The sequence below is a fragment of the Mizuhopecten yessoensis genome, unplaced genomic scaffold (genome assembly GCF_002113885.1).
Source record: "Mizuhopecten yessoensis strain PY_sf001 unplaced genomic scaffold, ASM211388v2 scaffold9133, whole genome shotgun sequence".
NCBI classification, from domain to species: domain Eukaryota; kingdom Metazoa; phylum Mollusca; class Bivalvia; order Pectinida; family Pectinidae; genus Mizuhopecten; species Mizuhopecten yessoensis.
In genome coordinates, this window is record NW_018407895.1 from 123453 (window position 1) to 148811 (window position 25359).

General features: G+C 36.2%; 1 protein-coding gene across 13 annotated transcripts in view; it reads right to left on the minus strand.

Moving 5' to 3' along the window:
- Positions 1 to 25359, minus strand: part of LOC110457414 (sodium bicarbonate transporter-like protein 11) — a 101281-nt gene that overhangs the window by 34919 nt on the left and 41003 nt on the right. The window contains exon 1 of one of the 13 annotated variants that reach the window (XM_021508687.1): positions 22582 to 22639. The exons of 7 other annotated variants lie outside the window; for them this stretch is intronic. Coding sequence is in view for 2 of the 6 variants with exons in the window: in XM_021508678.1 (XP_021364353.1) it covers positions 606 to 610 (5 nt within the window). In the remaining 4 variants the exon portion in view is untranslated. Of the gene's footprint in view, positions 1 to 605; positions 1048 to 6996; positions 7101 to 20019; positions 20039 to 22566; positions 22640 to 25359 lie in introns of those variants that run through there. 5 more of the 13 variants (XM_021508686.1, XM_021508691.1, XM_021508679.1 and 2 more) reach the window with 5 other exon arrangements.

Below are 25359 nucleotides of genomic sequence, written 5' to 3' on the forward strand. Positions count from 1 at the left end.
TGACTTGTCAACAATGGATAAGCAAAATTCATTGTACAATCATTAAACACAAAATTGCAGAATAGCAAATAATAAATTGTTGAATTCCTAACGACAGAATGATAAAATTGTCAACAAAATATAAAAGAGGCTATGGTTAGTTATGTTTTTTTCCGACCAACAGTTTTAAGGTAGGTTATAATTGTTGAGATATTCACTGTTTCAAAAAGAGATTTGAGATAACTCAAACTAACAGTGCAGAAAATAGCTGTACTTCTCTATAAATAGCCAAATCCTCTCGGTAATCTTTTTTTGACTATACATTTCTTTTGTGCTCGTAATTCCACAAATAACTGAAGATTATGCATAGGGTAAGATTTTACTCGAAATAGATTGCACTAAAAAAGGTTAATGAAAATTTTGCATATCTGATCTGATCACATTGAATTCTATTCTTGTATTAAAAGATTAAAACATTGATACTAAGAAACTGTTTACTCATTTGATTCTGAAGGAATCTAGTTGCTGATCATTGAAACGGGTCTAAAATTTAATTATTTACAATAACAGTAAAACATCAATCTAAAGTACATAGTTGGTGGTGCGAGTGCTCCAGACCTACTTACACCATTCCAGTAGCTTCAGATCAGTTACTATTCATCACTACACCCAATCTGTGGATGGTAGTAACAATGTCTGCAGATCAATCTCTGTACGGAGGTCACAATATACTGGTAACCAACAGGTCTAGTGAGGTCACACTGGTCACCAATACTGGTCACCAAATACATCATCAAGTCCAGTGAGGTCATTAATTGGTCACCAAATCATACTGTATAGTTTTGTGAATGTTCTGATCACTCAGTTTGATCATCAAGTCCTATTACAAAGTCCAATGAGGCCACCTTGGTGATCGCCAGTCTGTGATTGGCATGTTGTTGGCATATACATCAGATGCAAACAATTCCTTGAAAACTTGGAGTGGTAATAAAGTAGGAAGGTCACCAAGCATTAATCTTAATCAATACCAGTAACACAATAACATCTTGGGTATCACCGACACTCCACAAGTTTCCCAGAGATATGTGGACACTGGCACCAGACTCAAATGAATCTTGCCTATTTTGACATTCCAATATGGTCTTTTGACACAATCAGCTCCAGAGTGTCAGAAGTCTATTATGTCACTGATTGGTCCATAGACAATATCTCAAGTTGAGTCTCTGTGTGAAAACATACATTTATACTGTATCCAGGGACCGATTCCAAACAGTTAGAACTATAATCATTATAGGGAAGGAAAGCAACAGCTAGGCTGTAACATCAAGTCACTGCTGGGGATCTGGTTAAAAGTGGTTTCCTTTTGAGAGAATACTTTCACACATAGAGAGAAGTCTCACAACTGTCGAGAATTCTACCCAAAAGCAGTTTGTTCAGATGAAGTGATTAGGCTTTGCTGTTTCACCACCAGGAAAATAACACAAAGATGGTTTGCTGTGATGAACAAATTGGTGTGAAGAATGAGTTAGGCTTGTCTATCATTACTGAGGAACTTGTACCAGGGTGAGTGGAATAAAAGTACAGTGGTAATTGATCTTGGCTACACAATTATACTTGGGATCTGGAACAAGGTGATTTGTGTTAGGGATAGTACTCATCAATCCTGGCAACCCTTGCTGGGGACCTTTGTTACTGGGGACCTTGATACTGGGGATCTTTGTTATTGGGGGCCTTGTTACTGGGGACCTTTGTACTGGGGACCTTAGGGACCTCGTTACTGGGGACCTTTGTTACTGGGGACCTTTGTTACTGGGGACCTTGTTACTTGGGACCTTGTTACTGGAGACCTTGTTACTGGGGACCTTTGTTACTTGGGACCTTGTTACTTGGGACCTTGATACTGGGGAACTTAGCGACCTTGTTACTTGGGACCTTGTTACTGGGGACCTTGTTACTTGGGACCTTGTTACTGGGGACCTTAGGGACCTTGTTACTAGAGACCTTGTTACTTAGGACCTTGTTACTGGAGACCTTGTTACTGGGGACCTTAGAACCTTGTTATTGGGGAACTTGTTACTTGGGACCCTGCTCCTTAGGACCTTGTTACTGGACACCTTGCTACTGAGAACCTTGTTACATGATACCTTGTTACTGAGGACCTTGTTACTAACAAACTTTGTACTTAGTACAGTACCTTGTTACTGAGTACCTTGTTACTGGGGACCTTATTACTGGATACCTTGTTAATTGGGACCTTGGTAGTGGAGACCTTGTTACTTGGGACCTTGTTCAAGAATGATAAAAATATAGAATTTGCTAATCTTGGTTACATGATGCTGGTGATCTGGTAAAAGGTGATCTGAAAATGGTTTTGTACTTAAACTGATTCTGGTTACACTTCCAGGTGACTTGATTTACTGGTGATCTGGTACAAGAGTGACTTGAAGTGCAGTAAATATCTTGGCTGCCATTACTGGTGATCTGGTACAGGGTTACTTGGGGTACAGTAAACATCTTAGCTACCATTACTGGTGATCTGGTTCAAGAGTGACTTGAAGTGCAGTAAATATCTTGGCTGCCATTACTGGTGATCTGGTACAGGGTTACTAGGGGTACAGTAAACATCTTATCTACCATTACTGGTGATCTGGTACAAGAGTGACTTGAAGTGCAGTAAATATCTTGGCTACCATTACTGGTGATCTGGTACAGGGTTACTTGGGGTACAGTAAACATCTTAGCTACCATTACTGGTGATCTGGTACAAGGGTGACTTGAAGTACAGTAAACATCTTAGCTACCATTACCGGTGATCTGGTACAAGGGTGACTTGAAGTACAATAAACATCTTGGCTAATTACTGGTGATCTGGTACAAGGGTGACTTGAAGTGCAGTAAATATCTTGGCTGCCATTACTGGTGATCTGGTACAGGGTTACTTGGGGTACAGTAACCATCTTAGCTACCATTACCGGTGATCTGGTACAAGGGTGACTTGAAGTTCAGTAAACATCTTGGCTACCATTACTGGTGATCTGGTACAAGGGTGACTTAGGGTACAGTAAACATCTTAGCTACCATTATTGGTGATCAGGTACAGGGGTGACTTGGGGTACAGTAAACATCTTAGCTACCATTACCGGTGATCTGGTACAAGGGTGACTTGAAGTACAGTAAACATCTTGGCTACCATTACTGGTGATCTGGTACAAGGGTGACTTGAAGTACAGTAAACATCTTGGCTACCATTACTGGTGATCTGGTAAAAGGGTGACTTGGAAGTACAGTAAACATCTTAGCTACCATTACTGGTGATCTGGTACAAGGGTGACTTGAAGTACAGTAAACATCTTGGCTATCATTACTGGTGATCTGGTACAAGGGTGACTTGTAGTACAGTAAACATCTTAGCTACCATTATTGGTGATCTGATACAAGGGTGACTTGAAGTACAGTAAACATCTTGGCTACCATTATTGGTGATCTGGTCCAAGGGTGACTTGAAGTACAGTAAACATCTTGGCTATCATTCCTGGTGATCTGGTACAAGGGTGACTTGTAGTACAGAAAACATCTTAGCTACCATTATTGGCGATCTGATACAAGGGTGACTTGAAGTACAGTAAACATCTTGGCTATCATTACCGGTGATCTGGTACAAGGGTGACTTGAAGTACAATAAACATCTTGGCTACCATTATTGGTGATCTGGTACAAGGGTGACTTGAAGTACAGTAAACATCTTGGCTATCATTACCGGTGATCTGGTACAAGGGTGACTAGAGGTACAGTAAACGTTACATTAGCTAAATACATTAAATAAGTCAGCAAATTTAGGGGTACAGTAAACATCTTAGCTACCATTACTGGTGATCTGGTACAAGGGTGACTAGAGGTACAGTAAACGTTACATTAGCTAAATACATTAAATAAGTCAGCAAATTTGAGGAGTAAGTTTGTATTTATGGCCTCAGTTAACATTTAATTGTATTTGATTCCAGTTTCTGGTGAATGGTGAACAAAAATATGTATATACCAATGTTAAGTTGTGAATAGAAATAGAAATACTTCATTACACTCTGGGTCATACAGTTACTTCATAAAAATAAAAACATGGTGATCGAATGTTCTGCCACGAACCTTGTAACGCCTCTCTGCCAGACAGCTTCTCCGGGTTCTTGGGAAGGTCGGTGTAATAGAGACATGTGACCAGATAGTTGAGTTTAATGAAGCTCCTTTACTGTTATTTATTTGACAGAAGTATTACTCTGCTATTAAAATCCTGTTGTGTTTGTGCACAACACTTTGTTTATCACTAAGTGTCTAAAATATGTACTTAAACATCAATAATAGATATTTCTTTCACCTGTTTATGCTTAATGTTAATACTGATCAGCTATCTCAAACATGAGAGGAAAGGACACTACTGAAATACAATTTGTATAAATTATAACCAATTGTTTACTGAATTAAAAAATATTCGGGCCTATTGGTTAGCACAGTAAAGTTTGCAGGAAAGTCAAAGGCTAAATAAGTTAACTAAAAAAAGAGGGGGGAGGAGAGGGAGGTGTGTGAAGCACAATTACGACAGTAATGAGTTGGATGTGATTATCGGCAAAATGATTGTTTATTCTCTAAATGGTTGTTAACATCACACACTGACCTCAGTTAAAGACTTAACATGGTATGTTATGTGAACAGAAGCACTACATGACAACTTAAAAACTAAATAAATATTCACAGAAAACTATGTGAGAACAACAAGCAACATAATTCAAAATATCTCCCTCGTTTATTACTCCCCATTTAAATGTACGATATCAAAGGAACGTGTATTTTATATCAATTCTAGCACATATATGTCACAGGAGTATATGTGTGGGTTTCTTCTGGTGCGAATTTATATTAACCCATAGACATATGTACACACAGATGAAAGTTTATTTATTTTTTTAATTTTTGGTGCGAATACCGGACCAATTTGACCATAACTTACATAGTTATTCCCCTTGGTAATTTTATTATTGTTGGACCCTGTGAACACAATAAATGAAATAAATGGGTGTCACTCCAATTTTGACCCAAGGGTCTGTTTTGAACAAACTTGGTAACTGTAAGTCTTCTGTTCTTGGTTAAAATAAACAAGTAAAAGCGTAAATCAATGATTTATTAAATAAGGCACAAAATTTTAATAGCACCTTGTTAGTAGCAAAAATGCATCATGAATGAAAAAAAAGGTGTACCACATGAGTTTACATCTATTCTTGTGAAATGTCAACAACATCACAGGGACAAATAATTACCGGACAAAGTTTCATTGAACTCCATCAACATTTATTCAAGTTATCGTGTTTCCAAGGTCCAATAATAATATTATTTCAAAGGGAAATAACTCTGTAAGTTACTGTCAAATAATTCCCAGGTTCGAAATCATCCGAGATCTTATTGACATATTGCTGCATACAAAGTTTCATCAAACTCGGTTAACATTTACTCAAGTTATTGTGTTCAAAAGGTCCAATAATAATATTATAACAAAGGGCAATAACTCTGTAAGTTACTGTCAAATAATTCCCAGGTTCAAAATCATCCGAGATCTTATTGACATATTGCTGCATACAAAGTTTCATCAAACTCGGTTAACATTTACTCAAGTTATTGTGTTCAAAAGGTCCAATAATAATATTATAACAAAGGGCAATAACTCTGTGAGTTACTGTCGAATAATTCCTATTTTTCGACCCGTCTGGGATCTTATTGATATATCGCTGCATACAAAGTTTCATCAAACTCGGTTAACATTTACTCAAGTTCTCGTGTTCACAAGGTCCAATAATAATATTAATACAAAGGGCAATAATTCTGTAAGTTACTGTCGAATAATTCCTATTTTCAAACTCATCCAAGATCTTATTGACATATGGCTGCATACAAAGTTTCATCAAACTCGGTTAACATTTACTCATGTTATCTTGTTCACAAGGTCCAATACATTTACTCAATTTATTGTGTTCACAAGGTCCAATAATAATATTATTACAAAGGGCAATTACTCTGTAAGTTACTATCGAATAATTCCCATTTTCGAACTCGTCCGAGATCTTATTGATATATTGCTGCATACAAAGTTTCATCAAACTCGGTTAACATTTACTCAAGTTATTGTGTTCACAAGGTCCAATACATTTACTCCGGTTAACATTTACTCAAGTTAGTGTTCACAAGGTCCAATACATTTACTCAAGTTATTGTGTTCACAAGGTCCAATAATAATATTAGTACAAAAGGCAATAACTCTGTAAGTTACTGTCGAAAAATTCCCATTTCGAACTCGGCCGGAATCGTATTGATATATTTACTGAAGTTATCTTGTTCATAAGGAAAAGTAAACGCACCTTGGACGACGCACGACGCTTAACGGACGACAGACGGCGACGGACGAAGACGAACAAAAGGCTATCACAATAGGTTACCATGACCTATGGTCAGGTAACCTAAAAATACATAAATATACGGACACATGTAAAGGTATAACCATATCCACATATATTAATACCATAAAGTATTTAATATTTAGACATTACTTGTAAATATAATAATATATTATTATATTTTATTTCAGAAACTTACATAACATAATTACACCTTAATTTTAGTTCCCAGAAATAAAAATACATACATATACGTATACAGACACATGTAAACGTATAACCATATCCACATATATTAATACCATAAAGTATTTAATATTTAGACATTACTTGTAAATATAATTATACATTATTATATTTTATTTCAAAAACTTACATAACATAATAATTACACCCTAATTTTAACCCTACGACATTATGTTATAGAACCTGACCATGTGTTCACTAATTTAACTTATAGCCTCAGATATTTGACAGCAATATAATTCAAATGCAACAGATTATAAAACCAAAGAACTTTATTTAATAATTTGTTAAACTGAAGTAAGTTTTTTTTTTATTATTTTAAATTTAATATAAAACTTACCTTGCACTGTGGCGGTAACACACACAGGCAATTCAAATGCGTCTATTCCAAACCAAGGGTTGGTTTAAAGTGAATTTACTAACCTGGGCAGAGCCCAGGTAAAAGGCTTTTCACGTGCATGGATAGGGTCATGCAGGGTCAACGTGTCAGTCTCAGCCAATACTTGCACCCAAGCACCTCTCATACGTCACACTGATAACACAGGTACATTACCTGACACAGGCATATATACCATTACACACAATACACAGCGCAAGTATTAACATGTAGCCAAGTTACATCATATTTAAAATTCATCATTTTAAATACTAAACTTACTGGACAAACTGTTAATAAGTTTGGCCACCGTAACATTCTCCCTTGCAAAGGGAAATGACTACTGGCATTAATTAAACTATAAACAGCAACTTATAACCATTAAAGCTTAAATCAAGTAAAATATCCATCTCGCCACCTTGGCCTGTACCCAAGGTAACATAAACATGTACAATATACACTTAAAAGAATCTCCCCACTGCCAGTGGAAACAATGCATTCCTGATATGAATATCAATATTTTAAATAATAGAATGTGAGTGGCAACTTAGCTACATCACTACATAATGTGATGGTAAACAATAAGGTTAATACCCACTAGTAGCTGTAGAGAATGACTAATAGTTTCAAAATCAGGATAAGCTTTGTTCCCTATAACATTCTCCCACTGCTCCGACTTGCTATACAAAGACCTCAGCTGTCAAATCCTACGACACCAAGGTCCCCATGAGCCATTCTCCATATAGATTAGGAGGTTTACAGGCTCGTCTGGGCCTTACAGCTGGTGTGGAGTCCTGTGTATGACTTACACTGCCTACAGTGTTGGATCTTCCACAAACACCCTTATTTACCCTCCTCAGAGAATCCCCTGCACCTAAAGTATTTGGTTGCACTGGCTGTCGCGTTTGGGCCTCCTAGCAGGAATAATATACCTGGGTGTTTGACTCCCATCCTCATCTGAGTCAGTAGTTGAGGAGAAACACTCAACTGAGTCTATCTCTTGTATACGGGCATGTCAATATTTGGCACACTAAGGACAATGTAGGGTTCCTTAGCCCATTTGTCAGCCAATTTTTGTTTGCGAGGTATACCGACGTTCCTCACCAGAACCCGGTCACCAACCTCCAAGGTGGCTTCTCTAACTCCCCTATCATACCTAACCTTGTACCGTTGACCCTTCCTTCCGCTTTCAGCCGACGCTTAAGCTTCTGGGCATAATTCTGTCGGCTCCCTACAGCCTCAGAACTGGTATCTATGCCTTAAAATGCATCTACACCAAGTCTTGGGTGCCAACCAAACATCAGGTAATGAGGAGAATATCCGGTTGTCTCATGCTTTGTTGTAATATAAGCATGTACAAGTGGAGCCACATAGGACTTCCAATTGGATTTCTGTACCTCCTCCATTGTACCTAACATTTTAAACAGGGTTTAATTGGTTGAACCGTTCGACCATGCCATTGCCCATCAGATGGCAAGGGGTAGTTCTAGTTTTCTCCACTCCAGCTATCTTGCAAAGTTCTTTTATAACTTTGCTTTCGAAATTCCTGCCCTGGTCACTGTGAATTCAGGCAGGAAAGCTGTAGTGGACAATGAAATGCTCGTACAACACTCTGGCAGTGGTACTCGCTAACTGGTTTCTGGTTGGAATTGCTTGGGCATAGCGGGTGAAATGGTCAGTGATAACCAGCATGTTCTCGTAGCCACCCTTTGACCTTTCTAAAGTCAAATTGTCAATGCAGAGTAGCTCCATCGAACGAGAACTTTGGATATCAACTAATTCTGCACTTGGGACAGTAGGAGTTTTTCTACAAACACACCTACCACAGCTTTAGACCCAACTATTCACCTCGACATGAAGGCCTGACCAAAAAAAACTATGCCTTGCCAACCAGTTTGATCGGTCACGTCCCTGATGACCCACATCTTCATGCACTACCCTGAGGACTTTCTCTCGATATGCCTTAGGAATAACTAGTTGCTGCACAGGATCACCGTCTACTGTGGTGTCTCTATACAAAACACCCTTGTGTAGCCTCAGCAGCCGCCATACCCGCATAAACCGACACACCTCCTCAGGTTCATGTTGCATTCATTTTTTATCAGGTCGAACACCCTCCCTGACAAACTCTATCACCCTCCCCGCGAACTCTATCACCCTCTTAAGATGTTTATCTAAGGATTGTTGTTTTTGCCAATCCACAACAGAAAGTTTCACATTCCCTAATTCTAGGGTGTTGTTCTCTGGTTCTAGGGATGATGTATTTGAGAGTACTACAGTTTCTGCCAAAGGAAACTCCTCCCTAGTGGACAAACAAGCACAGGTACTTGCTCTCACTACATCTGGGAAAACTTCCTCTCGACGATACTGTCGTATTGACAACCCGTCCGCATCCCCATTGAGACGGCCCGCTCTTTAAACTAAGTTAAATTTGTAGTTTGAGAGTGCGGCTAATCACCTTCGCCGTAGTCACACTGGTTAGAGCGTTGTTATCTGTACATACCTCAAAAGTATTGCCATATAGGTTATCATGGAACTTGTCAGTGAGTGCCCATTTGAGACAAAGAAATTCCAACTTATGAGCTGGGTAGTTCTTTTCACTAGGACGTAAACCTCTACTGGCATATGGCCACCTTGGTTCTGGTACAGCACAGCTCCCAAACCTTCCACAGAGGCATCTGTATTAACAATAAAAGGCTTAGCGAAGTCTGCATATGCTAACACTGGTGGAGAAGCTAGAAGACTAACAATGGTGTCAAAAGCCTTCTGCTGACTGTCACACCATACCCAAGGAATTTTTTTCTTTGGTCCCTTCACAGTTTTGTGGGTACAGTGTCCCACAAGAAGACCATTTAAAGGTTTGCTGACTTTCAATCCTTTATGAACCTCCTGTTATACCCTGTGAAACCTAGAAAAGAGCGTAGCGTCTGAACATCGACAGGTTCGGGCCATGCCTTTAACGCTTCAAGTTCATCTGGGTCAGTTTGAATTCCTTTCTCAGAAACAATGTGCCCCAGATAGCACACTTGAGACTTAAAGAATTTGTATTGGGAGGGTTTCAGCTTGAAGCCGTGTTTTTCTAGCTGTTCAAACACACCCTCCAACCTTTTGAGGTGCTCCTCAAAGGTGTCAGAAAAAATGAGAATGTTTTTATCTCGTGTTTCACCTGAGGTCTGTTATCACGAGATCTGTAAAAGATGTGGAAAAGCTATGCTACCACTTACCCAGTATCTGGTAAGCTCTCTCCGACTGTTCAGCAGAGAGGTTGTCCTTGTTTATAGCTACCCCCAGTTTATCCCACCACTCCCCCTCAACCCTATCCTAGGAGGATTTGGTGTCATTTTTCTCAGAGGGTTCTGGAGACCATCTGTCCATTACCTTCACATCAGTGAGAGTACACAAAGGTGATTTAGGTGAGATAGTAACAGCCTCAGTAGACAGATTGCAGATCCGGACTGGTATCTACCAGGTGCACATTCTAGTGACACCACCCTTGGACATACCACCAGGTTCCCAGGTTGGAGAGTGAGCTGCCTTGTTCTGTTACAGCTGTACTATGTTCCCCAATTTTACGCACCAAGCCTTGTACAGTTTTTACCTGGTTAGGACTTACTAGACACTGGATAAGTATTGGCATGTACTCAAATTACATTGTATTTAAAACTCATGATTTTAAATACTAAACTTACTGGACGAACTGTTAATAAGTTTGGCCACCGTGACACATATATGCATATTTCATAAAATTCAAACTTCAAAATCACTTTATGTCAGTTTAAGAAATGTTTTCCTTTCTTCTTATCTTCATTCAAACAACCAGTGTCCGCCATGTAAATTAATATAATACATCAACAACCACACAGAATAACAAATAAGAACAGATAGTCAAGACGAGAAAAACAGGAAGCAAATGAAACCAAAACAAAAGGTCAGACATCATGTATATGTAGGTATATTATGTTTACCGGTACACCTCACTCATGAATTCACGTTTCGCCAATTATGTTTGTAGAAGTACGCAAGTAATACAATACTATAGTAGTTAATTTCGAGAACAAAGCAACTCTTACGTCATAAATGAATGTGACTTGTTGTTTAAACATCAATGTTATGAAAATCTACTAGTCAGAGTGACGTCACAACCAAACGATGGTTTCAAATGCCAGTTTTACAAGATTTCCATTTTGAAAAAAATATATTGGGAAGTTGGTGGAAAAGTGGTGTAGACATGACGTTTTAATTTCTGCTTTTTCGTCTTATCGATGAAATACCAAGGTTATGAAAATCTACAGGTTGGGGTGATGTCACAACAAAACGATAGTTTCAAGTGCCAGTGAAACAAGATTTCGAATCGGAAAACAAATTTGTAGTTGCAGGAAAAGTGGTGTATAAATGACGTTTTATTTCTGCTTTTCCGTCTACCTACTAAACGTTGATAATTCTTCCTTAACATAGGAACATTTAATTTATCCTTTTTGGCCCTCTTAGAAAATTTGCGTAAGCTTGTTTGGGCCTGTTTTGAAACACTGTAGACTTTAATCAGTTCTGATTGATATATCAGACCAGGAAGTTGACACTGGTTTACAGATAACAGAAACGTCTAGGGGAGATGACACTGCTAGAGGTAAACAGGAGAGATTGCAGCAAAAACAAACAGAACACAGTTCGCTACCCCTGTTTTTATTTTTGTTAAATCGGAACATATTTAAATTGATAAGCAACATAAAATTGTGAAAGCGTATCTGAAAACTGGACTCTTGAACATATAATCCTTTGATATATATATTTCATCTCGGTGTGTGTGGTATCAAGTTCATGTGTCTAAGAAACAATATATCTTATCTTAGCAATGCTAACTTGCGTCGTAGCCATGCAGTGCTAGGAGGTGTTAAACGTACTCGTGTTAAGGTTAACAGACATAGGCACCCCATCACCTTTAACATACTCAAACATACATGTGAATATCTGCGGAGGAACTCAAATTCTTTTGAAGACTTGATGTTGGAGACGGCATTTATCGTGGCTTTCTTCGGCTTTCTGAGATGTGGTGAATTTACTGTGAACAAAATATTTGAACATAGTATTCATTTGTGCATCAATGACATGACTATAGGGGATGAATGCGTAAGGTTACATCTAAAGAGCTCCCAAACCAACCCATTTGGAGAGGGCGTAACCTTAAAATTATTCAAGACTGACAATGTGATATGTCCATATGTTACTTGTTCCAAATATCTCTCAGTCAGGCAACGACAGACTCCATCACCAGAGGATCCCTTGTTCATTACTGATGATGGTAATGTCTTAAGGCAGAAATTCAGGCATGTACTGGAGTGCATTGGCATCAACTCTGACCTTTACAATGGTCATTCCTTTTGCATTGGAGCGGCAACTTCGGCTGCACCAGCTCATATTGAAGACCATCTTATCAAAGTGTTAGGGAGATGGTCTTCTGATGCATACTGCAGATATATTAGAACACCACAATCCTGCATTAGAGATGCCCAGAAAGCACTCACTCATACTTGATAGAACATGAACAGCTATTTTAAACTGTAACTGTAACATAATTATAGCATACTTGCTGTATGCCTACTTTTATACTCATCTATTTTGATGTATTGATACGCCTATGCCTAGCTTTATCAAGTGCATGTTGCGGGTTGCATACAGAGGTATGAGGTAAGCATGTGGCTGCTCATACATATATACTTATGTATGTTATACATATATGTGACTGTTGGCATAATACAGATGCCAAAAAACGAGGTCAGCATTTGGCTGCTTGTTTAAGATACGTGACTTTTAATAGGGCACTATGTATACTCTACGAGTACGAGGACAGTATTCGACTGCTCATACTATTGTAGATAATCTGACCTCTATAGAGAGTTATCACTATGCTTATGTTATGCTTTATAACATCCTCGCACTCTTTTTAGTGTAGCAGCAAAGCCTATAGAGAACCATGTAATAGCCAGCTCAGTCGAGGAATAGCGTCAACACTGTATAACGTCACGGAGTTTGCCCCAAAAATGCCAATTTTTTTATGTTTTCAAATTGTATGTCAATGTATTTTTTGTATGTTGGATATATATCAAATTATGTGTGATGTTGGTTGAAATTTCTATATATGTTTCAGATATACGATAGTAATTAAATGTTGTACATTAACAATTAAGTTGTTATTTGTTCTATTTAAACCGCTATCTTTACTGACACAGGCGAGCTTGCAGATTAATATTTGAACAAGAGTTCCGTGAAGCGATACATGATACGCCCTTCAGATGTCGAATGAGCAGTTTGCCACAAAGGGCCATAAGTGCATAAAGTTATTGAGCAGAAATTGTGTTCCGACAATTCTACAAAAGGCTGTAAGTCCGTAAATTATGGCTGAAGTTTGAAATGAATCCATTCAAAATTTCCCAAGTTACTGAGCGGAAAGTGTTACGTCAATTATGTAAAGGGCCATAACTGACTTAATAACAGACAGATAATGGTTATCGAACTTGTGCAAGCTTTCATAGCAATGAACCTTCCTATGAAGTTTGAAATGAATCTATTCAAAATTACTGAAGTTTTTGAGCGGAAACTGTTACATCAATTCTATAAAGGGCCATAACTCCCTTAACAACAGGCGCATAATGGTAATCGCACATGTGCAAGCTTTCATAGAAATGAATCTTCCTATGAAGTTTGAAATGAATCTATTCAAAATTACTGAAGTTATTGAGCGGAAACTTTATTGGCAATTCTACAAAGGGTCATAACTCCGTCAATAACCAGCAAATAATTTTGGTTATCAAACTTGTCCGAGCTTTCATAGCAATGAACCATCCTGTGAAGTTTGAAATAAATCCATTCAAAATTACTAAAGTTATTGAGCGGAAACTGTTTCGGCAATTCTACAAAGGGCCATAACTCCGTAAATAACTGGCAAATAATTTTGGTTATCGAACTTGTCCGAGCTTATCATATGGCAATGAACCTTCCTACTAAGTTTGAAATGAATCCATTCAAGTTATTGAGCATAAACTAATGTGTGCCCGCCCGCACGAAAAAGTCAATAGCCCTTAATATGCAGATACACTGATACGTACATTATATTTTTTCTTTGATGTAAATACTGTTGACAATTTTGCTTTCGATTGTCAGAATAAGGTTATATTGTCATGTCTGTTTATGTAATTGGAATTGCGTTTTTAACTAGAACACTGACAGGTCAGTAAGGGCCCTGTCTTGTGGCAATATATCCCCCATAATCATCAAGAAGCAATTTGCCCATATAGCTGAGCTTGACGTTTGACATTTGGACTTCAAAAAGAATCGCAAGAAAGCAAAGTATAATTTTACATGTACTATGATGTGAGTCTTGTTTCCTTCCACCTCCATATTTGCTGGGCTAACAGAAATGTAAATACCGGTGCGATACTCATTTGTTAGCTTTGATTTGTTTTATTTCACCTTTAATACCTCCTCCATCAAGAGCCAGGGTCAAAGTCAGAGATCCACTTTGTCTTTGACCTTTGGACCCAAATGACATTGACCATTAACCCAGTGACCCTGATTTTTGGTCAGTTGACTTATTCTTTAATTCTGACCAACTTTGCTTCTTAATATCATAACAAAATGTTCATCAGTGAAAAATACAAAACTTGACCTTGATCCTTTGGACCCCGTTACCTGGACCTAAGGTCAGTAGACTCTGTGCTAAGTTCTGAACAACATTGCTTCATAATGTCATAACAAAATGTTCATCAGGGAAAAGGTACATTGTTTAATTCTGAGCAACATTGCTTCAAAGTGTCATAGCGAAATGTTCACCAGTGAAAAGATACAAAATTTAACCTTGACCTTTGACCCAATGACCTTGACCTTTGACCTCAACTTTTCACCTCAGTGTGTCTCTTTGTTTAATTCCAAACAACTTTGCTCTATAATGTCATAATGAAATGTTAACCAGTGAAAAGCTACAAAATTTGACCTTGACCCCTTACCCGATGACCTTGACGTTTGGTAAGTTGACTCCTTGTTTAATTCTGATCAACTTTGCTTCATAATGTCATAACAAAATGTTCATCAGTGAAAAGATGTAAAATTTGACATTGACCTTTGAACCTAATGACCTTGACCTTTGACCTTGACTTTTTACCTCAATGTGTATTTTTGTGAACTGAACATCTTGACCAAGTTTCATGTACATCGATCAATAAATACCAAAGTTATCAGCCAGGAACAAAATTTGTGGACGGACAGACAGACAGTCAGACAGACAGACAGAGTGATTACTATAGGGCTCCCGTATCTCCAATACAGGGCCCTAATAATATTTTTTCTACTATAGATGAGTATATTTATATTTAATCAGTTAGTTATAAACAAGACATTATTTCGATATTACACAAATGATATATGACGATCCATTATGTTATTAATGCACATACATTTTGTTTATGCTTTAAGACGTATTTCAAACCATGTATCATGTCTATGTAATCAATGTAATGAAAAGAACGTTCATCATTTTTTTGGTTCATAGCGTCTTTCTAAGATTAAATTTTCCATACACATTGGAATAAAAAAGACAAATAATTACAATCATCACGCAGAAAAAGCCATCTTAATAAGATTTAAAGTATATGACCACTTCTTGAATCCATATATATATTGTTGCCCATATTTAGCAAATCTGAGTCACTCTACTCCAATAACATCCTGAAAACATGGATGCATACGTAAACTGTTCATGTTAAAACGAAATCGCGCAGCCAATAACCGGAAAAACATCAGAATATCCTTTAAAGAATGCGCGCCAATCCCTCATTGGAAAAACCTCATCTTGTCAAATAAGTTATTGAAGAATGATCACCAGAAACTTTATCACGTTCTGAAATCTAAAATGAACATTAATAACAATAATTAATAGACGAAAAATACACCGCATCCTAACAGTACGTTGTTGCTAAAGATTTTATGTTAGCGTTCTAATATAGGATGTATTTTAGGGCGAATTTTAGTTATCAGTTGCACATTAGTTTTTCTAGCAATCCACTAAAATTCTGGGTGCGCTCTCTTCATCGACAACAACCATGATATCTTATCGTTAAACACACACCTCTGGATGAACAACATGTCCTTGAAACGTGCTTAGTGTAATCATACCTGCCAACCCCGGATATACTGAAAGAGGGTGATGACCCTCTTCTGAAAATAAAAGAGGGTCAATTAGTGTGCGACGTCTTTTTTCGCGACAAATATCAGAAAAGCAGATATTAAATTAAAACTGTAATATTTTAATGATGTAAAAGGTACATTCTACACAAATTATCAAACGCCTATGCATGTTTTGAATGTCTAAGTAACGTCGTTTTTTGCACCAGATCCAACTGAAATATGCGATTTGCAAAGAGTGCAACTGCCAGACTTTATCCATTATAACTCATTTTCCTACGACATTTGATATGTGCACAATTTTCTTTTCTTTTACCATTTCGTGTTTTAGAACCTGCAAGTCCCGATAACGACTTCTTCCTTTCAGAAGACATAATGTTACCTTCAAAACACAATCTATTCTACGTAAATACAATTGTAAAAACAACTCAATTATTCGTTAAAACACCTCACTAATTAATTACTTGTCGGGAAGTTAAGTAACAACGGTCTTGATATAAACATTTGTAAAAACAGTTCTAGTATGTATATAATCAACTCACAAATTACCTGTTGGTGAGAAAGGATGGAAAAGCCTAGAGAATTCCGAGCGACTTTGGTAACTTTCAATATACGAAAAGATTTCAGGCTAAAACGGGTGAAATGGACGAAATCTGGGTCAAAATCGTAACCCGGCCGGTAAAGTTATAAAACCGGGGGGAGGACTAAAATCCCGGTAGTAACCCGACGAAATTGGGTCACTTGGCAGGTATGAGTGTTTCATACGTTATGACTTGGACTTCAAACTGTGGCATTCATTTATAAATATTCAACGAGTGCGTGTTCCACTCACTGATAGCAACCCAGGTATCATATTAAACAATCACTCCATAACCTAGCAGTGATAAAGATATAGTATATGTCTATATTCATATACAATGTATAATGGTTATCAGTACGTTAATGAAGTGAATGCATGAATATAATGACTTGAAACTGATACACAGTAACCTATTATGGGAGTTTTGACATGTTGTCATAGAACTGTTCTTGCATGGTTTGTTTGTAGGTCGTTATTCTGTTTCAACAGTAGTTTAGACCAATATCAATCTCCACCTGTCTGGTTCCTAGTAACACCCATCACAAACTACACGCACTGCAACTCATTTTTGGCATAATATATAATTATTTTACCAAGTTTTGAGTTGCAATTACATGTACGTCTTTACTTTCATTATTTTAGCCACACAATCCCTAACGTTGTGATCTGTTGTCCTTAGCTTCAATGTTAACAATAAGAGCATTATCAGAGATTATCATACTATGATGTCACTCGGTTATTTCTGGAAGGATGAAAAATAACCGGAAAATCTTTTAACATATACGTAACGCACAAGAACAAATATCTACTTTAGCTTTGACTGTAAGAAAATGGCGTCATTGATGCAAAAATTATATTGTGAATACATTTTTATCAATCATCAATGATACAAAAAATCTACATATGGGAGACTGGTGCAAGTTCGGCCAACCCTGATATTTTTGTTTTTGAGCTAATATTAACAACTTTAAGGATCTTAGCAGTTTAGTTGGCTGGGCATTCACACGGAAAAAAAAGACAAGGAAAACTCAAATGTAAAATTACTAAACAGGAGAAAATTACTTTTTAGAGGGTAGAAAGAAAATCTTGATCTCGCTTCTAGTTACGAAATTTTCTGAAGTTGCATGCTTTATGACGTCATAATTAAGCTGATTCCAATGAGGGCCAAATTTACCAAAATGCCTGTCCGAACTTGACCTATGGCGGGGCTCGTTCGGCCATCCGATCTTCCGACAGGAAAAGTTAAATAATGTTCAAAAACGGATGCGTTACCATACTTCCCACAACGGACTTAAATAAAAATGGCCGAACTTGCCCCGGTCTACCCATTGTTATGTCGGTCTTAATCTCATTAGAGCTTGTGTTTTATTGTTATTCCTCAACTTGCCGACTTTAAATAAATTTTATCTTATCTGAAAATTTCATTTTGATGCAGTACGTATTCTGAATCAGTAAATATCAGAGACCAACAAGGCTACACTCTTTTAAGGCTTTGCCTTTTCATATTATTAGCAGTAATAAGTGTTTGTTATGTTAATCCTACAGTAGTTACTTCAATTAACCATCTATTGACCATGTTAAAAGGATCCTTAGGTAATTATAAAATTGCTTTAGCCTCCAGTGAGCACACTAGCTGGATACCTGTGGGCTTGTCATCTGGTACAAGGATGACTTGGGGTACAGTAAACATCTTGGCTACCATTATTGGTGATCTGGTACAAGTGTGACTTGAAGTACAGTGAACATCTTGGCTACCATTATTGGTGATCTGGTACAAGGGTGACTTGGGGTACAGTAAACATCTTGGCTTCCATTACTGGTGATCTGGTACAAGGGTGACTTGAAGTAGAGTAAACATCTTGGCTACTATTACTGGTGATCTGGTACAAGGGTGACTTGAAGTACAGTAAACATCTTGGCTACCATTATTGGTGATCTGGTACAAGTGTGACTTGAAGTACAGTGAGCATCTTGGCTACCATTATTGGTGATCTGGTACAAGGGTGACTTGAAGTACAGTAAACATCTTGGCTACCATCTTGGCTACCATTACTGGTGATCTGGTACAAGGGTGACTAGAAGTACAGTAAACACCTTGGCTACAATTACTGGTGATCTGGTACAAGGGTGACTTGAAGTACAGTAAACATTTTGGCTACCATTACTGGTGATCTGGTACAAGGGTGACTTGAAGTACGGTAAACATCTTGGCTACCATTACTGGTGATCTAGTACAAGGGTGACTTGAAGTACAGTAAACATTTTGGCTACCATTACTGGTGATATGGTACAAGGGTGACTTGAAGTAAAGTAAACATCTTGGCTACCATTAATGGTGATCTGGTACAAGGGCGACTTGAAGTACAGTAAACATCTAGGCTACCATTACTGGTTATCTAGTACAAGGGTGACTTTAAGTACAGTAAACATTTTGGCTACCATTCCTGGTGATCTGGTACAAGGGCGACTTGAAGTACAGTAAACATCTAGGCTACCATTACTGGTTATCTAGTACAAGGGTGACTTGAAGTACATTAAACATCTTGGCTACCATTCCTGGTGATCTGGTACAAGGGCGACTTGAAGTACGGTAAACATCTGGGCTACCATTACTGGTGATATGGTACAAGGGTGACTTGAAGTACAGTAACCATCTTGGCTACCATTACTGATGATCTGGTACAAGGGTGACTTGAAGTACAGTAAACATCTTGGCTACAATTACTGGTGATCTGGTACAAGGGTGACTTGAAGTAAAGTAAACATCTTGGCTACCATTATTGGTGATCTGGTACAAGGCTGACTTGAAGTACAGTAAACATCTTGGCTACCATTACTGGTGATCTGGTACAAGGGTGACTTGTAGTACAGTAAACATCTTGGCTACCATCTTGGCTACCATTACTGGTGATCTGGTACAAGGGTGACTTGAAGTACAGTAAACATCTTGGCTACCATTACTGGTGATCTGGTACAGGGTTACTTGAAGTACAGTAAACATCTTGGCTAATACAGTAACTGATATGGTACATCAAGATAATTTGATTTAAAGTACAACACAAATATATTTGATAATCACATGTGAGGTTTAAAGATTTAGTGAGGCACTAGCTATAGAGACTGCAGCTCTTATAACATTATAACCAGGCAGGTTTGATTTATTTACCTGAAGATAACAGTAATAACCACACTAATTGGCAATCAAAATTCTACAAAGTGTGTATGGGTATACATACCAGCTGAAGCTAAGGATACATCAGCTAAATACTTAGTTCAGACATGTCTTTAGAACTAAATAATGTGTGGGAGTACATTTTGATACAGAGTAATAGAATTCTATAGTTATTAAACCAGGATGTAGGCTGAAGCACATTACAAATCTAATACAATAATACCAGTATGTAAAACTGGCTTTATTTATAATATCAACAAAATTTACATCGTTATACAACAATGATACCACGTACCCCTGTAAAATTACATATTTTCACTCTATACTGTGGTTTTCCATTATATCACTCTAATTTTCTTGGGACATGAATTTGCGGAAACTTGTTTTAAACATTTGATTTTTTTAAGATAAACATATATTTCATAGGTAAAATATTATGAAAAACAGGTCTATTTAACTTATATTTTTTAGTCATAAATGCTTTTACTTTATTTATCTATGGAATCTAAATACTGTAATTTAACATGAAATAAATAAATAAATGTGAAGCAAATTAAATGCAGTGGTCCCAATAATTTTGGAAACAATAATATATCAATATTCCTTTGTGTAACTAATTTAATGAACTTATTAGAACCCAAACTTAAAAAAAAAGTCTAGTGCAATCAGTAATTTGATTTCATTATGTATCTATAAAACACACTGTACACAGCAGGACTTCCATCTTCATCCAATTACACTGGTTACAAAATCTTATACAACATATACATATTTGTGGACAAAGATCACCTTGAAAAATAATGAAAAACAATCTCCCCATGAAAATGAAGTATTTTAGAGTGCAAATTGATCCCTTCTTATACTTCGTTATTGTGTAAGGTCACTGTAATATGACTTTCCTTAGAATGTAAAATCTGTCTTACAATAAATATATATCAGTTGTATTTGCTGTGTGAACCTCCAGAAACCTGTCAGTCCTCACTGTTACCATGTTCTGTTATACTATTGGAACCTTTAGAACGTACACCATCATATTCAGCACATCAAAACCATTTCTGCTACGATCTTATTTTGTTTCTGTAATCCAGCTACACCAGAGATTTCCACTAGCTACACTATGTAAGCATCGATGTATGATGTAAACGATATACATACACCTCAAATAGATTTTTGTTGGTTTTATCCACTTAATAATGAAACTATCAGCAAACATTGGGGACCCTTTCCTGCTGTAACATCTAGTGGTCACAACACATACCAGGCAATGTCAATAACTAACAACAGGACAGCATATTTGTCTAACAGTATAGTTTACCAATATCTGTCAAAATAAACACCTTTTTCCCAATACCACTGTAAACTAAATATAGTTAGTCTATTATGGTAACATAACCTATTTATCTAGCAATTAAGTCTGTATGTATGTTGGAGCTCAGCAGCAACACCAACCAATTCTATTGTGTAAGGTCCTGTAGTAAACTCCCGGGTACAACTCCTCAACTTCTGTACAACCCTAATAGTATTGTGCATGTACACAACAATTACTGCCTTCTCCTCAAAGTCTGTTCCACCATTATATAGTCATTACCAGCACCTAAGTTTCTCATTCAGTCACACGTCCTTCAAGAGACAATAATACCAGGCCCTTATAATGTCTATGTTGTCAACTTACCACAAATTACCTTCACTCTGTTGTCAACTTATCACAAATCATAAAAATTTCAAACACCACAAAAATAATTGGTTGTCTTCCTTCCACTTATTTCTGAAAAATGTCAGGATACAATCTGAGAATTTACAGGTGCTTCAACAATTTTTTGGTTTAATTTCTTAAAAAGGTTTTAAAAATCTCGCAGTTTTGAATTTGTTTATATTATACTACAAAACCTGAGATGAACTTTGCCAGGTAAGAAGTGCCACTGTATTAGTATCATTGCTATAGCTATGGCAGCCTGCCCATCCATCGTCCTGGTAGTTTTTATACTGCTGATTCTGTAGAAACCATTCATGTCATAAAAACAGCCACAAACAAACCCAATTATATAGGGGAAACAAACAACAGTAATTTGAGCCTTATACCCATGTTTCCATAACACCATCCTCGCCTTTATATTACAAACTTCCTTGTTCACGCCATTCATGCCCAGTTAAATTTTGCTTTTAAATATGTTTTACCAATTTTACCACTGTATGGTATACCATACTCCATTTGAAACATTAAGTATACATGAAAGAAGATTAAAGGAGAATGCCTCAATCTGTGAAGCCTCAGTGAAAACACCCACTTCACTGTCAGATACAATGTCCCTGTACATGTTACACAACTTAGAAAACATCAGGTTTAGGCTAAACATTAATTCAAACAAAATTAGATGGCATGATACTGTTTGTCTTCAGCAGAAAGTAAAGACATGCATCAACATTAATATAAATAGTATGGAAAGGATTTGAGTCAAGATACTAGACGTAACTTCGTTAAAACACATCTATCTCAATACAACAACTTCCGGCCATCTAACTGACAGACAGCAACACACTCAATCCCTGACAGATTTCTGTAGAACTGGTTTTGATCTTTTCCCAATTTCAGAACAGATACAAGCTTAAGTACCTGTATTTCTTTTACCTCTTGATCTCCTGCACTGGTACACACTGCTTGTTCCTGTGGGCTTGGACTTACATGGAGTTGATATATAGCAGTGTGCTAAACACAGTGTTAGACTTCTTCAATGGATTATGATGGATGTGTTTTCACAGTTTAATACATCACACAGAGGGTAATTAAGTGTCATTATAGTGTGAGATATATTGCGTAGAGCTGTTGTGATATCAGCGTGTACAGTGTACTGTATTGAATGGAGTACATGTTCTAACAACTCCTTCTAAAATATTAAACAGTGGATTACATATTACAGATTAAAGTTAATGCATCCATTAAAGTACCCAAGTTAAACAATTATCATACAAAATCCCTACATGTTAAACAATTATCATAAAATATTCCTACATGTTAAACGATTATCATACAATATTCCTACATGTTAAACGATTATCATACAATATTCAGACATGTGAAACAATTATCATACAATATTCCTACATGTTAAACGACTATCATACAATATTCCTACACGTTAACCAATTATCATACAATATTCCTACATGTTTAACAGTTGTCATACAATATTCCTCCATGTTAAACGATTATCATACAATATTCCTACATGTTTAACAGTTGTCATACAATATTCCTCCATGTTAAACGATTATCATACAATATTCCTACACGTTAACCAATTATCATACAATATTCCTACATGTTAAACGACTATCATACAATATTCCTACACGTTAAACAATTAACATACAATATTCCTACATGTTAAACGACTATCATACAATATTCCTACACGTTAAACAATTATCATACAATATTCAGACATGTGAAACAATTATCATACAATATTCCTACGTGTTAAACGATTATCATACAATATTCCTACACGTTAAACAATTATCATACAATATTCAGACATGTGAAACAATTATCATACAATATTCCTACGTGTTAAACGATTATCATACAATATTCTGACATGTTAAACGATTATCATACAATATTCCTACACGTTAAACAATTATCATACAATATTCAGACATGTGAAACAATTATCATACAATATTCCTACGTGTTAAACGATTATCATACAATATTCAGACATGTTAAACGATTATCATACAATATTCAGACATGTGAAACAATTATCATACAATATTCCTACGTGTTAAACGATTATCATACAATATTCCTACATGTAAAACAATTATCATACAATATTCCTACGTGTTAAACGATTATCATACAATATTCAGACATGTGAAACAATTATCATACAATATTCCTACATGTTTAACAGTTGTCATACAATATTCCTCCATGTTAAACGATTATCATACAATATTCCTACATGTTAAACGACTATCATACAATATTCCTACACGTTAAACAATTATCATACAATATTCATACATGTTAAACGATTATCATAAAATATTCCTCCATGTTAAACGATTATCATACAATATTCCTACATGTTTAACAGTTGTCATACAATATTCCTCCATGTTAAACGATTATCATACAATATTCCTACATGTAAAACAATTATCATACAATATTCCTACGTGTTAAACAATTATCATACAATATTCAGACATGTTAAACAATTATCATAAAATATTCCTCCATGTTAAACGATTATCATACAATATTCCTACATGTAAAACAATTATCATACAATATTCCTACGTGTTAAACGATTATCATACAATATTCAGACATGTTAAACAATTATCATACAATATTCCTACATGTTTAACAGTTATCATACAATATTCCTCCATGTTAAACAATTATCATACAATATTCCTACATGTTAAACGATTATCATACAATATTCCTACATGTATAACAGTTATCATACAATATTCCTCCATGTTAAACAATTATCATACGATATTCCTACATGTTAAACAAATATCATACAATATTCCTACGTGTTAAACGATTATCACACAATATTCCTACATGTTAAACATAAAATATTCCTACATGTTTAACGATTATCATACAATATTCAGACATGTTAAACGATTATCATAAAATATTCCTACATGTTAAACAATTATCATACAATATTCCTACATGTTAAATCATTTACTCATCAAAGTTCAAAGGAAAAAAAATGCTTTAATTATCAAAATGATCAAAACATTTTAAGGTCATTGGAGTGTATTGATAAACGGAAATAGGAAGTACCTCACTAGTTGAAAATCCAATGTAGGGAGGAGACAGTATCACAATTTCCGCATAATCTAATGTTTAATATTAAAGTGATAAATAGTGAATGCTTATTATTGACAGAACAGTGTGTTCTTTCAATATTTAAGTATTTCAAAGCAATCCAGGCATTAATTCAGTTGTTTTTTTATCAATGAGTCACATGTGTCCATTTTTCTGTACTTCAGGACACCGGCTACCTACATTATGTACATGTATCTCACAACTGTGAAGTTGGTCAAGAACGATAACTCTTACATGTACTTTGTGTATATGGTTTTATTATAAAATGTCAATTTTTGATCATTTATAGATAATTAATTTTACACAATTTCAGTATTGATGAAATTGATATACATTAATGCAATACTAATCTATGTCAGTATCATTTTTAGTGACATTATTTTGCAAACAAATGTGTGTTTATTTATTTTTCAAAATTCACTCCTTTTTACATAAATTTCCATTTAAAATCCTTAAAATTCTGACAACCTGTATTTTTTTTGTGGCAGAAAATTTTCTTTACTTCAAAGCAATATAACTACAAAATTTGAAGAAATTCTA